Raw genomic sequence first — 18,026 nt, 5'->3', positions numbered from 1 at the left:
ACTTTAACAAGATTATTATCAGGACAAAAACACCTTCAATAAAAAACAGAGTAAGGACACATGAGGAGAGAGAGCAGGAATAGAGGGCTTGCAATTTAAAGACAAGATGTAAGGCGGCCACGTGTTTTTAGAGCTCAGATGCACCAAGTATTGCATAATTTGGTTACTCCCAATGTAGTGCCTACTGGTCAAGTACCTGAAAGTTTTCATTTATAAGATTGTCATTGTTTGCTTAGGAATGTTAATAAAGCAGCACTGGTAGCAGCATAAACCAAAAAGATGTAATTCTAAAATGCATGCAGCTGTTACTATTTACTGTATTACTCAGATCCAAAAGAAGTTCCTTTGTATTTTCCACTGCACCAGCTCAGCAGCAAAGCCTCTGTTCTGCAGGATCTGGCAGCTTGAAGATCCACAAGTAGAATCACAGGCTACAATATTTAATTATAACTTGCATAGTTCAGATTATCTGGAGGCAGTAGGAGAATAGTATTTTGCTTTTTAAAACAATGTTTGTTCTTTCTCTTCTGCATTCTGCAGTGATAAAACATACAAAATCCCACAGCAGTCTCAGTCTATCCCAGTTGGGATATAAGTAATCTATGAGAAAGTTAAAAGGTTTATGGAGATCATAAAAGGTGGAAGTCAAATTTAAGATGACATTCATTGAAAGAAAGCTATTAAAAAAGAATTCATCCTTTTAAAAATTCACAATGCCTGGTTTCCTTCAGTTGATGAGATTTTTTGTGTATTGCCTCAAATAATGCATGTACAAGGGCATTATCTTTTATTGAAGGTCTGGTAAAGGTTAGGACTTGCATTTTACACCTATAATGTTAATCTCCACTAGATCTTTCACAAGATTTTAGCAATGAGTGTTCTTTGTTGCTAATCTAATACCATTGATGAAACCAATTCAAGCTTTGATTCCAATTTAGACTGGATAGCCACTACAACTTACCTAGCAAGCCTTTTGAAGTGGCCTTCTTTTTTCATTTATGGATGATTCTCTGATCATCCAATTGAATTTTCTTAAGACCATGACAACTAGAAGAAATGACAGTAAAGATTAAGGAAAAACGACCTAGTCCTCCTTGACGTTGTAATATGAATTCCTCTAAGTCCTTCGGCTTAACTCCTCAGCCTTGTTTTAGAAAAATGCAAATTAGAAAAGGAGGTCCTGTAAATCATGATTGTAATGGTAAATGCAAGTTAGAGGTCATATCAGAAAGACGTACAGGTGAAGAGTGGATTAACAAATCCACTGGTCTTTGACATCAAGAACTTGCTGACTTTCAGAATTATGTGTGCAACCTCTCGCACAAAAATTCTCTTTTGTCTCCAATACTTAGTTAGGCTTCGTGTTTACAATATTTTTAATAATTATTTGCTTGCTTTTAAATTGCAGTTCTTGGCTGCATGGCCATTCTCAGTTTCATTATGAGTTTTGAGCACTTACTCTCTCATTTTACTTCTCCCTTATGTCCTACGTATTCAACCTTTTGAAAGGCTGAATTTATAGATAGGAAAACTCAGGAAAAGTATATGTTCTCCATCTGCTTATTCCAGAGTGCCTCACAATTCATTTTAAGTCAGGCTCCTACTGATGCTGATAAAGGATTATGCCATGATGCCTTCAGGACTGTGGGAGTCAAATACAAGGAACAGTGGAATTATACTAAAAGTTTAGGGATTGTCTTGAGTGATTTCGCTTAAGCAGTCTAGTTTTGAGTAAAAGATATGTCAGTGTTGAAGCTGTTAATTACCTTGGAGAAGTGTGACATGGAGTTTCGTTCAAATATGTTTTTAACGCAAAATGAAAAATCTTTTGCTTGTCAAAGAAACCCACAACGCATTACTTTGTTTTGAGAATCTCAGTTCATAGTTTCATGAAGGAATACATACCTTTAGCAATGCGTGCTGCTATGTCTAAAATACCGTATGCCTTATAAGTATTTTGAGAAACTCTGAGGCAGGCTAATTTCTGACATAACTAGGGACGACTGCAGTCTATATCTGAGATCTTCATAGTGGGAGAGCAAAGAGCAGTACTGGCTACACTTTCTTTTTGTGGCAACCTGTGACACTACGCTTAAAAGGCAGAAATGAGTATTTCACCACAGACCATACCTACAATACTTGGTGAGTGAACATTGAAAATAAACTGAGTAATTAGGTATATTATTTGAAATTACAAATAGCATAGCACTGTTGACTAACAACATTATTCTTTCTGTTTACTTTGATATGGTGTGGCGCCTCCATACAGAGTAGAGGACAGTAGGTAATAAGACAAATGTTGTTGTAATCCTTCAGGAATGTCAGACAGGATTATCAGGAACTCTCTGTTCTCTTCTGGTGTAAAAAGTATGCAGAAGGGAACAAATTAATTCAATGACTCTGTCACTGTTGAGGATCAGCTGTTAAGCTGCATCTCTGCATCCTCTTTGTTTCATGTGACCAGCAGGGATGCAGGTACTGGCAGTCAGCCAGTCTGTGTGCTGTGACCTCCCTGTGGGAACCACATTGCATGTTCATGAAACTGGAATCATCAAATTTTAATAGTGTTGGATTTGGGGGTACTTTTTCAAGCACTCTTTATCACAGTATTTTAGGTTTCCAACTCCATTTAAAATCAGTTTATTTTTAAAGCTGAGAACTGTTTCCAGTACAATAGTTTTTTAAAAAGTATTTCAGTTTGAGTTTACTGAGAGTTATATTGAACAGCATCTTATTATAATATAACAGGAAAATTCAAAAATAGATACTAAAGAGCAGATTTATCCAAATTTTACAGCAGAAGACAGTGCAGTATATTGGAGGCACACTGTACAGAGGCAGACCTTTTGTGTTGCTGAGCAGCCCTGGCCAAAGTAATCTTGAAATCCACAAAATAATTAATGAGAATACTTGCAGCTGACCTTTTCTGGCATCATGGTTGTGCATCACAGTCAGTGTGCTAGTGATTGTATAAAATGCTCCGCTGTAAAAGCTTTGAGAAATGTAATCTCAACAGCAAGATTAGAGTTTTCCTGGAAATAATTTTGCTAACTGCAAGAGTTAACCTAGTTTAATCCTCGGTGTGTTGAATTGCTGAAGTGCTCAGAACATGATTATCATCAGCATCATGCATCTCCTTGTTTCTTTTCTCTTTGGTCTCCTTTTTTCTTTCCTGTTTGTCTTGTATCTGTCACTTCAGATGGGAAGCAAATAGATCTAAACCAAATTGCCAGTATGTCAAGTACCCTGCTTTTCTGATGCCCCTTTTATTTCTTCTGGAGATTTAGCATAATTCACCATCGTTGTTGGCTTCGTCTGAAACCCGTTGTGCTTCATCCATTAAGTCGGAGGCCCTGTGTTATCATTCTGTTAATTCTTAAGTTTGTTGCTATGGTACAACCTTCTTTTCAACTTTGTCCTTCTGCACTCCCATCCTTACTCTTTTTTCTCCATGAGTTTATACACCCTCTCTCCTGCAGTGTTGTCTCCTGCACGTACTTCCATTTCTCTGATTACATTTGGACTCCTTTTGCAATCTGTTTTCGACCCCTGTCCTCATCGTCCAGTGGATGCCTCACCCCAAGTTCTAGCAAAGCAGATCTCAGACACATCAAGGCAGAGATCAGTGAGAATAATTTTAAGCAAAGGTGATGGCTGTAAAGTCAGCAGATACTGAGCCATAATTAAACAGCACATGTGGTCCCAAATGCTCTGTGCAAGGAAGTCCATATTGAAGTTATTGGGAGCTCTTCCTGGGTAAGGAATTCAAATCTTTAGGACTAAAATCAAGATGGTAGGACAATAGCTTCTTTTATGTAAAAACAGCTACAAAGATCATGTTGCAACACTAAGAACTTTTTTACAAAATAATATATGCATTGTATATCATTATGAAAGAATATATTAAATTCTGTCTTTAAATTACATCTTTGCTTTAAGAGAGTGATGTCATATTCTATTGGGCATAGTTATGTGCAAATAAGACACTGCATTGTATGTCAATGCATTAATATTATGTCAGTACATCAATATTTGTAACTGGTTTTGATAAAGTATGTCTATGAAACAATTATCACAATCCAACCATAATTATTTTTAAAAAATTAACGGAGATATTTTCATGTATTTTTAAGTTTCATGGCACAAAGCTTTGTCTCTGCAAATAACTTAAGAAATGTTCCTTTGGCAGATTCAATTATCTGCAGACAGAATAAAAATAAAAGGACCTTTCAAAGTATCAGATTTGCATAACATCTCGGTATTTTACAGTTAAAAACTAGTAGCCGGACCTCTGTTGAGAGTCACCTGTGTGAAAAAATATTGAAAAATCACGAGGTGCGTCAGCCAAAACCAAAATAATTGGATAGCATTTGTGTATTTAATTGCTTAAGCTGTTTCATAAATATGAAGAGAGAATATTTCCAAAGAAAACAGCAGTACCAAACTGCTAATTATCTGGTTTTTAATGATTACACTCTATCAAAGGTTGGATGCTCAGGGGCTCAGTTGTAAAACTTTACATAAAAATGATGAGTGAAATCATCCACACATTCCTCTGACAAATCATTTATAAATTACTTCTTGTGCTTAATTTTTCTCTGTTCTGTTTTGTAGACCTGCGCTAATGATTGTATTTTATATAAGTATACATATTTACATATATGCCAAACTTCAAGAAAAAAAAAAAGCACTTTAAGAAATGAAGTGTAAAGAAACATCTAGAGAAAAAAGGTGATTTCGTACAAGATTGTATCACAAAGAAAAATAATAGAGGCCCTAAAGATTTGGAGACATCTGCATTCTGTTCTTTTCTCTGCCCTGCTAGAAGATAGTAATGCAATATATTCACTTCTGTGTAGTAATTTAATTAATTTAGATCTCATACCACCTGATAAAGTGAGTAAATACATTTTTTTCTGATTTCACAAGTGACAAAAGAGTGCTTAAATTAAGTAACCCCTCTAAAGCAAGTCAATGTCAGCACTGGTGTCAAAACAATGTTTGTGGGACAGCACTATGAACAGTTCCTTAGATTATAAATTTTGAGATTTTTTTTGTTTAATTTGGATGTCTAAGTATTTCGTATTTCATCTGGGGAATGTTAAAAGTAGTTTCCAAAGCTCCCACTGATTAGGTACTGTCGAGGTTTATTATGGTTTCCCAAATGTAGAGGCACCAAATTGGCAATCACCTTGAAAAGGCTGAATTTTAGATTTCATTGCTTCTCCTACATCTCACTTTAGCAAGTTACTTATTTAAAGCCAGTGACTTGTGAAATTTTGTGTGGGGGGAAGGCACTGCCATTTCTGTAATCCATGTTTTACTGTCCTGCAGAATTTTTTGCATAATCACTGTTTGAGTTTTTTGAAGCACATGCAAAAACATGTACACTTCTTGAATGTCTGCTGGTTCTTTATCTTTGTGTCTTTTACTGTGATGTTGTAGAGCTTGGATCATATGGAAACCTAAAATATTATGACACAATGACTGAAGAAGGTAAGAAATATTTTAGAATTGTTTGTATCAGCTTTTTTTGAAGCCATTTAAGTGTCTCTTCTGTGTTTACTTTTTCCTTCATTTTTCTGAGTCCTATTTTCAGTTTCTCCATTTTTGAATAACTCCTTTTTGCATGTCTTCATTGACGACATAATCGGTTATGGCTCTTTTTTCCAGTTTTTGTTTTCAGCATTTCAGTTTTGCTATTTCAGATAAGGAAATGCAATGGAATGCTTTTACTAAAGAACATACATGCAAAACTACACTCGCAAATGATATGGCACAGTCTAACATACATTGTAGATGCTTATTTTATGCCATGTTTTTCAATGCTTTAAAGAAAATGAATTAATTTGTGGATGTTCAAATCACTCAGTTTGAGAACAATTATCGACTTCAGTTTACTGTATCATTCAAAAGTAATGAATAAACTTTAAAAAATAAGCATGACTATTCCTGGAGTATTAATTGTATGCTTAATTGCAGTGCAAAAATTATGCAATTTAAAATCCTGATTCTAGCAATACAAGAAGGAAGTAATTAGGGCCTGAATCAGGCCTCAGTGAAATCTCAGGAAATTTTTCTGCTGATTCAAAAGTGTTGCAGTTCATTATACTAATTCAGGAAAGTAGTTAGCTGTGTTCTAAATTTCCAGTGCATGCTTTCAGTCCTAGTGCAGTCATCATTTGTATAACTTGGAAGTTTCCCTGAACTGAGACCTGATTGCCTGTAGGATTAAGACCTCTTGTCCAGCTCTCTGGTTATAATGCCAGACAGATGGTTTCATGAATGTTTGGCTTAGTAATTACTGCCATGTTTGAGATAAGCTTGTGACCCGTAGAAAAGTTAGCTGCCTATTCCTACTTGTTTTTAATGTTGGGAATATAAGGCAAATAGCTTAATTCTCTGTTTCTAGCAACACAGTTATTTTCTAGTTTAGATTAATCTTCAGTTTAAAAAGGTTTAAGAAAACCTTCATTATATGACTTACTTGCGATCATTTTTCTGGGGTGTGATGGGAGAGGAGCAAGGGGGGAGATGATAACTTCTGACTATATCCTCTTTTCTGTATCTGCTGGTGGTACTTCAAATATAAGTACACTATTCTGGGGCTGGATGTAGGAGATGGTTCCTTCTGCCTTGGTGCCCGATGTTGGAAGATGCTGGCACGAGCAGCAGCTCATAGGGAGAGTCTTGCTGCAACCCTCTCCATTGCCCAGATTCACCGTCTGATACACAGGAGTCATACCGATATAAGAAAAGATGACTGAGAGGAGATTTTTCCAGGCAAACAGTGGTGTCTGTGTTGTTTATAGACACCTCTCAAGCACCTGAAATGAGTTTCTAACTCAAGCCATTCAGATACAGCTTGCAGAGCTAAAGCTTTTGCAGTATGTCTCATCTCAGTCTTCGTTACAATCAAGATGTCATTTCTGAGTCTAGCCTCAGAGTTGGGTATGTTAAGGTTTTTACTTTTTATGCTGAAGTATTAAATCTGCCATTTCAAAAGCAATCGCCACATTAGTAGCCTTCTGATATTCATAAATACTCTATTGAGAGTTAGTTGCTATTTGTGGGAAAATACACGTACAAGTATGATACACATAATATATGGATATAGATATGCTGTCCCTATGCTGAAGTAATGCTGTTAATTTTCAATGTCATCTCCGAAAGCAGTCCTCATGAATAAATAATCCCAGACCATACTGTAGCAACTGCAAAAATACAGTAGCAAAAATCTTCCAGTAGCAAAAATAAGAAAGGAAGCTCTTTGTCTTTGGGGGTATTAACACTGACAGGAGTCTATGATACAGTTTACCTTCTCAAATACAACAGTCATCATTGTTTTTTCATGTCTTTCACCAAGCAAGTAATGATCGATGTATCCCAGAAGATGTATTTACATCAAAGTGTGTGCTATATTTTGAACCTTCTGTTTGGATAGTTAAAAGTATAATCACTATCAGTCTGCATCACACTTATTTGCATTATCCATTTTCCTTTACCCTTCCTTTTTTTGACGGAGCTTTTTACATATTTTGTACAGAAAGTTAGTCACAGTAGCATGGAAGCCCAGTTAGAAATCCATGGGGTTTTTTTCTACTCTAGTACATCCTTATTTCCAGGTCCTTGAACCCTGAGCAGAGGTAGGCAGCGGATCTTTCGGTCCTCTGGTGGAGAAGCGCAGGCACATCTATTCTTGCTGCTGCATCAGAACAGAGTCAAAAAGGGATGATTAGGTCGCAATGCACAATCAGATATAGCGTAATGGCCAGCTTGCCATTGTGCTTCAAGTCTTAGACACTGATCTCTATTGTTTGCTCGTATTTGGTCAGAAAGTTACTTTAAATTAATTAATTAATCAGGCCCAACTCGTGGAGAATATATACCTTACCAGGTGGGAAGAGACCCTCACTGTAGTCTCATGCTGTCAAGTAACCTCCGCAAACAGCCTACAGTAGGACAAAACTGCATATATATTATAATTTTATGCTTCTACAGGATTTCAAATTTAAAGGAGAAAACCCACAAGGTGGGTTTCTGGAATTGATTGGTTGTGACCCACTAGTTGTGTTCTGCAACTGGCTACGAGCAGGACTGGTAGGAGCAGTTCAGGCTGCTCAACAGCCACAGATCTTACATCTTCAGACTCATGAAAGGTTGGCTGTTGCTCTGTAGATGTAATAATTTCAATTTGATCTGAGCCTGAAAACTAGCCAGAAAAATGGTAGAGTTTTGAATTTTTTAAATGAGCGAATTTCTGAAGGTGAACTTTTTTGCTGTCAAATCAAAGGCTTTTCTGACCCAGGGAATCTGTAGTCTGCAATTTAGATTGTAGTCAAAGGACTGTCTTTATAATATATACTCAATCAGGAGAATAGCTGCCAGCTGATGGTGGCTGTGGTTACTCATGTACATCTCTATTATACAATACCTATTTGCTTGCCTATATTCAAACAAAAACATTTTAGTTTTAAGCTACCTTCTTTGCGAATCACCTGGTTTTGATCTCCTGTTCCTTCCACCCCATCCTTCGTAAACTGACATAAGCTGCAAAATCTCTCTGAATTTGCTAAATCTAGATTAATTAAGAATTTTCTATAGCAATCTATCCTATTTTGAGTCCATGGAATAAAGCATTTTCATTTATCTAAACCCTCATGGTACCAGATGGTTTGAAAATTCCTCTTAGGTAGTCGGACTTGTAGTATAATACATAGGACTGCTAAGCTCCTACCTTCTGCTAGCAATAAGAACAGTAGCATAAAATTCCTGTGGATTATTTTAGTAAATGCACCTAAACATGAGAAAAAAGGCATGAGAGAAGATCTGTGCCTAAGATGAAACCTTTGGGACTTTCTGTAAATTTTAATGACTTAGAAATATCCTGAGCTGGTCCTTTTTCCTGGTGGCTCTGTGCTTCCCTATTGCTGAACAATTTTGATTCGAAAGAGGAAAATGGCAAGGGAAGGGAGGGAAAATACTTAGCTCTACTGCCTTTTTACATCTCGCTGTCTTCATGCAGGCTAGTACTTCTCCTTTCAGTTTGTTCCATGCTTTTGACAGGCGATATTATGTTTTTTAATCATTTTCTCACACTATGTTATGTACATTGAGTGAATCAAATGGAAGGTAATAATGTAAAACAATATAAGCTCAACCATGCATGTACTGAGAAATAAAAATAAACTAAAATGCCGTTTCCGTTTCAAATGTTGAGGTTAATTTCCATGACAGTAACTTGTAGCTGTGGAACAGTCTCCTGAATGAAGCAGTGTAGTTTTCAATGTTAAAAGTCACTGTAAGAAATTCTTCCTAAAAGTGGGAAAGGGCTTTTGGAAATGTGAAAAAAATTTAGGACAGCTTCTATTAAGTTCATCTAAAATACAGTGGGTAGCTGTAGAGACATCTTCAGTTCAATAATCACTCAGGTTTCTCTATTAAGTAAACCTAAACAATTTCAAACATTCTCAGACAAAAGACTAGAGTATCCTTACAAAATTCTGCATCACTTTAATGAAACTTTTAAAATCGAACCTTAAATTAAAAGGTTTACACCATTCTGGGGTAGGTGGAGAGTGGATTGTTCTGCAGATATTTCTCAGGAAATGTCTCAGCTACGTCACTTGCATCATTTGCAAAATATGCATCTGTGTATTTGGGGCATCACAAGCCAAATTCCCAAACATATGAAGTTGATTTGGAGTCTGAAACCTAAAGCAATCCTTTAGCATACTGACATACATGTTGTATGAAAATTATGGAGGCACCTTTCAGTATCTACACATGCTTCTGGATAAGCATTTTTTAAATGCCCCAAGTGTTTCAAAAGAAGTTAGGAACAAACTTGACTCTTAGCATTTCAGCTTGAAGTATTGAGAAATATGATTTGCATTTTTTCCTCCGTTTTTTCTTTCTCTGATATCCCAAGCAATTCTCTTTCTCTCTGTGTCCTAACTAAAATCTCTGCCACTGACCCAGTGTACTGAAATAGTGAAGTGGCTTGCTATTTATGATTACGTTCTTCTCTTAGATACTCTTCTGCAGACAATTTTATTCTAGGTATCACGTACCAAAAATATAATCTTTGCAATATATTGTGAATGCTTAATATTTTTTTTTGAGCATGATGTGTTTGTGAAAAGATACGGGCTGCTGAAAAGACAGTCCTGCTTACTAAATCTTTGTGGTATTTTTATTACTTTCCAAGTGATTTGCTGTTAATTCCACTTCCCAGCAAATTATAGCTGCTGGTCCCTGTGGACTGTGCAAATGCTTCTTCACATACAAAAGAGTTGGTACAGGATTTTGAAGTTTCCATTTGTGAGAAGGGAAGAGAGGATCTCTTTTTTGACTAATGATTTGTTTGTCTTTTATTTTAGCTTTGAAACAGTGACTGTTCTCCAACTACCTGAGCTAATTTTTACTTCCCACTGTTAATCAATTATGTGATTCCATTGAAATATCTTCTGCGCTGTTTTTGCTGCAGGGACACCAACAGTTTTCAATGGATTTATTTAACTGGAGATGAAGAATTAAAACATTCACAGGCCCTGTATGGTAACGGTGTTAATTAGAAGTGTATTGTACTATAACCACTGGTTATACTTTTAAAAAGATAAAAAAATACTTGAAGAGCAAGAGCAATGAGGATAGCAATAAAGGAAGGCAGATACGTCATCTTCCTACACAACATAGACTGTCATAAGATGTCCAAAGAGCCCTTACATAGGAAGATCAAACAATGTAGGTGAAGGATTAAATTAATTTTGCTTAGTATTTGCTATGAATGTGTCATTTGGACTGCATGGTCAATAAAGAGTGACAGGACCTGGGACCTCTCTTAGGGCGGGATCAGTTGCCCTGGAGACAGTCTAGGTGATCATCTGTGTCGTTAACCTCACGTGAGACAAAAACCACTTGGCAGGTTGAGAAGAAAATTTACCTTTGAGAAGCTGGTGTGGAAATAATGTATTCTGGAGATTTTTTTCTTCCCCTTCTGTGGTATCTTTAGAAGTCACAGGCACGTATCTGAACGCAAAGTGACAAAGTTAACCGCACTCACCATAATGCAATATATGGGTTCATCTGAAATTCTGTGGTCCTGTACTGCTAATTGAGACCTGGAAGTGTTTAGTATCTTTATTAATCTGTGTTCATCTTCTGTTTAGGCTGAAATCCTACACCAGCAGTTTTATAGGTGGAAATTTACTGACTGCTGCCGAAGAAAAGGAAGAGCTTTTGTTTCAATTTCTTGTTCCATATTGAGTTCTCAGAATAGAAAAAACATGTATTTTTATTTCCACTTAAAAGAAAATAAAGTATATATGAGAACATAAAGTAGTGTTAAGTAACACATTTGCTGCTTGAGGACTGATGGAAATGGATTATCGGCCCTGATTGTGGAGCCTAAGCCATGGCAAAGAAACTTTGTACCTCTAAATGGCTGCCTTTTAATAACGACAATGCTTTCTTTTAGGAAGGTTCAAGGAAAGGGCCTCAATCCTGCATAAGATCGCCAAGAAGAAGTGCCAGGTGGAAGACAGTGAAAGGCAGAATGGAGCTGCTAATCATGGTGAGTGCTGCAGTGCAGATTTATCAGCTGTTCCTGAGGGCCTTCTTCACTGTTTTATTTTGCTTGAAAATCTTTAGGAATTAATTTCTTCTACTTCATTTATGCTATCTTAGGAAAAGTATTCTGGTGCCGTATACAAAAGAGTATGAAACTTATGGACAGAACAGGAGTTAAGTGCAAGAAAAGAGAGTTAAGGCATTTAGAAAGCCTCCCAGCAGGACTGAAAAGAAAGCAGCAATGCTGATTTTGGATATGTGTTGAAGTGACAGAAACAGAGAGAGAAAACTTCCTCGCAGTTTATCTGTGGCAATTTAATTAATTTATTGAGCTGCTCTAGGAGAATATCTGTTTTATGTGGTATCACCCTTGTTACAAGAACAACCTTCATATTTAGATTTGATTTGTCTATCTGTCGCTTGCTGAGAGTCATTTAGGCCCATTTATGTTAATTGTGCAAAATTAACTTACTATGGTTTTCCATTAAGTGTAAGAATTTGTATTTTATTTCAAAAGTTCCTGTACTAAAAGAAAATACATACTGTGTCCTGTTCTCTCCTTTAGCTCAGCGTGTTCTCTGCGTTGGAAAGCCAGATGCAAATGTGTCTGATAAAAGCCAAATCTTTTTATCGGTTGACACTTTTCTGACCTTGAGCTATGTTTAGGTACTATTTGCTTCCAGAGTCAAGCAGTTGGATGAGACACTCTGTTAATAAACCATAATGCTGGCTATGGGGTTAAGAGACAAGACACATGCACTGAAATAATTACAGATAGTCTGGCACTCTACTGTGGCTGTGATCTCAGATTTTTAATTTAGAAGAATCTCAGGACAGCAGTAATGTAACTAGACAGCTGTATTTACTTCTGTGAACAAGAGCATGCCATAAGGCATTTCATATTGCTATTCCCCATAACTTTATATTGTTCCAGGGATTTTTGGCCATTGACATTTTTATCTAGTACATACTTAAAGAGATAATTACTGGTTAGAGAATTCCAAGACAGTAAGAATAAATTTTAATAAATTTGGCATCAGAAACCAAAGGCCTGATTTTAATTTTAATTGCAATTTTTAATTCCTTTAAAAGTTTAGTACAAGGACTATAGGATTCTGTTTTTATGATCATCCGCTGTTATTGGATGTTATTAGACCATCCATTTACTCTTTCACCCTGTTTTCACATGAGAAAGAGCATGATTGCAGCTTGGAAGTAACTTTGCTAATTATAGGTAATTATAAGCTAATTATGTGTTATAAAAGTTATATCTTCTTGAACATACACCTCACCTCTGAGTACAACATGGTGCATTCTGTAACGTCTGGGGAGAATGCTTTATGTCACTTTTTACCTGCAGTGTTAGGCTCAGTGAGTTTAGCATAAACAAGGAGCACCGAATGTTGCAAAGAATATGAATTTTTCTAGGACATGAGTACCAGTAAATGCAAGATTACCACTCATAAGAATTTTACTAAAAATGTGTACTGGTCAAATGGAAGGCAGAATTTTTGTTTCTCTCTTTTTAAGGCAGATGTTGGTCCATGTTCAGTATTTGATGATTTACAGACTGAATATATGACAGCAGTTTCATTAATAGATTTGTTACTTAATATTCTGTTCTGTTGTTTTCTTACTCTTGTTGATGCATGATGCCGCAGAAAAAAGTGCAAAAGTGGAAGTTGCAGTAACACCACCAAGTGATTCAGGACCAGTGCAGAATGGAATTGCCCATAACGTTGAAGAAGAGGTTAATGTCTTTTTTATTCTTCTTTTTATTTTTGTATTGTTAAATATATTGCATTCTTGATTGTGCTTTTCACTGAGAGTATACATCCTAATAGCAAGAAGTTGTTAATATACACTGTCTACAGTATAGTTAATCTTCATTTACAATTGAACCCAATATGTGGTTTGCCATATATAAAAGCTCTTCTCTCTTGGCCCTGCCCTTCAGTGCAAGGTAAGATGGCAGTCTGGAATGTATTATTTTAGGAAATGTGTTTTTACTTTGCAGATAAAATGTTTGCAGCGCTAAATATAGATAATGGAAATTATTTGTTTGATTATCATCACATTGCACAAAACCTCTAAAGAGTGTAGCCTTTCATGTTGTGCTTCATGAGACAGCTCAAAGTAGTTATAAAACAAGAGCTGTACACGAACTTCTTCTCTATCCTGCCTTCTGTTTTCTTGAGACGAATAATAAATTTAGCTGAATGAGACGTGGGATGCACGTGTTTGTATAACTCTTATTTAATATGGTAAAAATCTGCAAAAGAAGTAAGTAAACACTTAAATATATTTATTTTAACACGTACCTTTTGTAGAATATAAGTAACTACATAACTGTGTCTAGTGTGCACAATGGCTACTGAAATAGCTATACAGTTGAGCTAGCTTCTTTCTTAAATAAGCTGCAATTCTCCAGAGTAGCTGACGGCAAAATTTCGCCCTGCCAGGACCTTTTTTAATGTCTTTTAATTTTTTTAAAGTTTTATTAGTAGCGCCTGCATCCCAAGTAGGCAAGTAAGTGGGAAGATGCTGGTGAATTGATTTTTCCCAACTTGGGCACTGCTTTTGTTACTGAGACAGCAAAACCTGCATACAGGGAGAGAGCTTGTTAAAAAGAATCCCTGACACAGAAGCTTTTATAATGGTTTTGATTGTACACTTTACTTCTTAGCCTTCTCCTTAGGCTATAGTGACACAATAAACGTACTGCAAGAGATGGCTGAGCAGTGGTCTATACCATAACATGAGCTTCCCCTTGTTAAAAGTGAGATGAACTGTGTTGTATTTGCATACAGCAACATCATGCAAAAAAGGCAATAGCCATGTTTTGTTTGGAATCATCCTAGGTTTAGATTCTGGTATTTTAGTTGCTTTTTCTTATTTATCAATTAACAAAATTGGTAGTCCAAATCAGAGATTATCCTTCTTTCTTCCTGACCCAAGCAATACCACTGTAGGTGAAATTCTTTCCTTGAAATGTTCTCCAAGCCACAGGAAATATTACGTGTACAAGTAACAGAGTGCGTTTATGTCTGTTGGCTGCTTCCTAAACACAATTGTCCCTCACAAGGAGCATAATTTATACCAAAATATGCTTATAACAGGGAGAGGTTATCCAATTTTTTCTGCAAGACTGGGAAAAACACTGTGATGTGTAGTAGGGTGACTCTTTGGGAAAAGATTCTGTTTGCTTTACACAGCTGGAAGTGAAGAAATGACAAAATTATTCTGGCCAACCGGTGCATTAGTGCACCAGATATTGGCAGATAGCTTTAATTCTTCACTGTTCGCAGATAATTTTGGTCTCTGGGAATAGAAATTGAGAATCAGAATCAAGGATCTAAAAGAGATAGATAGTCTTTGATATCCTGAGTGATCAGTAATGAGAATGACTCTCCTATGGCAAGGAAAGAATACTAGAACATTAAATTACCTTTTCTGTTAATCTGGGTTGTTCAGACTGACATGCCGCTTAAAGATCCTTGTCAGCCCAACAAAGCATTACTGTTACATAAATGGGATGAGTAAAATATATGAAACAAAAAAATCTCAGCATGGCACTTCAACACTCAGCATTTTAATGTAAGGAAAGATCAATTTTCAGATCCAGTTAGATCCTGTTCTGAGAGATCGGCCTTGCGGCTGCAGTGAAATATGTCTTCAGACTATTTTTTATCTTCAGCAAAAAAACCCACAAAGGTCAGTAAGGGAAGACATAACCTGGTGTAGCGTGTTAGGGTGTACATAAATCAGTCTGTGGGATGTATGAAAACTCTAATAGACTCTAATAGAGTTCAGTAGCTTAAGAAGAAAACTGGTCTTGCTTTGTAAGGTTTTTTCCACTGAGATTGTTTGGTGAAAACAATGAAGAAAAGGCAGTCTTAAGCAATCATATATCACAGCAATGTCCGTATGCTATCATTTTGCATTTTAATGAAGTAGTTTCTAAGCTTGTTCAGATATCTGCAAGGTCAAGCAGCCTCATCATTCAAGACAATGGTTTCAATTTCAAGCAACTGCAGAGTAAGGAGGGAAAATTATTCCAAGAGTACATTACTCAGCAATGTCTTCCTCTCATCTCCCTTTAGACACTTTGAACTTTCAGTGAGGCAGGTTTAGGAACTTTTATGTTAATTTCAGCAAGTACTAGGACATTCTGAAAAACTACTGTGTTGTATCAGAGATAGGATACATCATTTATCCTTATCAAAATGGCAAGATGGAGCAAGCAGGGAGATTTGTAACTGATGGAGGAGTGATTCTGCAGATTCAGCTCCATCAATCTGAAAGAAAGGATTTTAGGTGTCTGCTGTCACGATGAAAAATAGCAATCCTCTAATAACATTTCAAGATGGCCCATGCTGGGTTCCTCTGCCTTTCTAATTTTGTCTTCTTCCAGTGATAACCTGATAGCTGCTGCTGTCTCAGGCTGCTCCTGTTATTGATATGGTGGAACCTATTTTGGAATTTTTAAAGTATATATTAGAATTTTTGAAAAGTTGTAACAAAAATAGTCTGCTCATCCATATAACAAATAAGTGGGTCTCTATGATACTTGGAAGCCTTCTTTTTGTCTGTGAGGTTCTCTGCCTTCTCTGTACTGTACTGTAACTCAAGGTAATGCCCAGGTTTTTGTGCACAGCTTCCTGATACACCTTCCCAAGCTGTGGCATCACTCTGAAGCTAACACTGGGTTATTCAATTTCCTTCTGCCTTGTATATTGACTTCATAGATGCTAATAGCATTACTCCTGATTTATAGAAGTGTAAGCAATGACAGAATCACACACACAGCATTCACTTGACCTTTTTCTCTGATGAAGATTACAATTTGAGAAAGGGAAATTGGTCATTGCCCTCCCAAGCCTTCTTTATAGCTTTTCCAAACTTTATGCAGACCCTATGTACCCCTAGGAAACAATACATCTTCAAAGACAATGGTATAAGTTCTAAGAGCAGCTCTATGTAGGGAAGTAATACTGAAGGCACAGGATAGTATGCCAGCCAGTCCTCATCAATAATTTCTTCTTCTCTTTCAAAAACTAACTCATTAGAGCTGAGTGACAAGAACAAACTCATTGCAGCTCAGTCTTGACCTACAAATACTCTTGAATTTTGATCTTGTTGTGAACAAGTATTCTCTGTTTTACACTGAGAACATAATTTGCTTCTGTTCCAGGAGTAAAAGTCAATCTGGCAGCTTGAATTTTTGATGATTTTCCCTTACTTCAATGCAAAAGGAAGTACTGTAGTGTCAGAATTTGGAAATGTAGTATAGAGTTGCTTCTCTCCAATTTTCTTCTGTGTGTCCAAAGATACAATTTTGTGATCCTTAAGTGCTGTTTAGAGAATCTCTTAAGAAGATTTACCATTAGTGCCTCCATGTCTCAGTGATGATCATTTAGAACTGAAGAAATCAGAGACATTTTCCATCTTGAGGAACTAAACTTGAAATACGCCTTTGGGGGAAAAGATGTTGTCCTGAAAACTGTGGGCTGGGAAATGTGTGTATTGACATAGCAGGTTATGAAGTATTCCTAAAATATTTGCAGTCACAACATAGAAGATTTGCATAGGGTTCTAATTTTTTCTCCTCCATTGTCAAGTTCCACTATGGTCTTCATGCTTTTCTGTTTTGCAAAACAAGCATAGACGTATTTGGGTTTTTTCTTACTTTGCAATGGTACAGATTATGATGCCTGAGTCTAAATCCCTAGACACAAGCATTTTAGTAATATGAAATTCTGTATTGGAGTTGTCTGAAAATAAGTTACTTAACGATTATATGTTCCTCTAGTACAAAGAGATAATGCAAATGGATCCGTCTTACTTACAAACCCCCTATTCTTGTATAAGTATGATGCTGAGCAAAGGACCCTTGTGAAAGCAAGGTCTCAGGCTAAGACTGCAAAAAAAGGGGAAAATAGCTTTTATGTTGTATTTTAATTTTCATATATTTTTAAGTTAAACTACTTCTTATACAAGCATCATACTGCAAATTCTGTGATTTAAGCTTTCCTGGTTTCTTTAGGAGTTTTTTTTGGCATCTTTGTATTCTTTCCGGACTCTTTATTTTTGTACTCTTTTCCTTCTTTTTCAGTTGCACAGGCTGAAACACTACACAAGACAGAGGCAAGAGTTCTTTCAGTTAATGAGTTTCATGTGGTTTCATGAACTAGGCGAACTGTACTTTATTTCCTTTTTTTTTTCCCCCTCTCCCTCTTTTAATTCTTCATTTTTCTCTTCCAGACTCCACTGTCTTACTTTGCTTTTTCTCAGGCCCTTAACTCCATTCTTCTTACTCCACTCTCCTCCCGGGTACCTCAGCTATCCTCTTGCCGGCCCAAGCCCTAGAGCAACAAGATAATCTCTGTCCTGATGATGCTTGCAGAAATTCAAAAAGACTTTCCAGAAAATATCCCCAGCAACGAAGTCATTTG

At 36.5% G+C, this 18,026-nt stretch overlaps 1 protein-coding gene across 2 annotated transcripts in view; it reads left to right on the top strand.

Moving 5' to 3' along the window:
* Positions 1-18,026, top strand: part of SLC24A2 (solute carrier family 24 member 2) — a 103,383-nt gene that overhangs the window by 68,051 nt on the left and 17,306 nt on the right. Inside the window, exons 4-6 of one of the 2 annotated variants that reach the window (XM_065656781.1) lie at positions 5,446-5,496; positions 11,480-11,575; positions 13,233-13,321. In XM_065656781.1, the coding sequence (XP_065512853.1) occupies positions 5,446-5,496; positions 11,480-11,575; positions 13,233-13,321 (236 nt within the window). The remainder of the gene's footprint in view (positions 1-5,445; positions 5,497-11,479; positions 11,576-13,232; positions 13,322-18,026) is intronic. The other variant, XM_065656782.1, reaches the window with a different exon arrangement.

This window comes from Caloenas nicobarica, chromosome Z (genome assembly GCF_036013445.1).
Source record: "Caloenas nicobarica isolate bCalNic1 chromosome Z, bCalNic1.hap1, whole genome shotgun sequence".
Classification (NCBI taxonomy): domain Eukaryota; kingdom Metazoa; phylum Chordata; class Aves; order Columbiformes; family Columbidae; genus Caloenas; species Caloenas nicobarica.
This window is presented reverse-complemented; position numbering and strand designations above follow the sequence as displayed.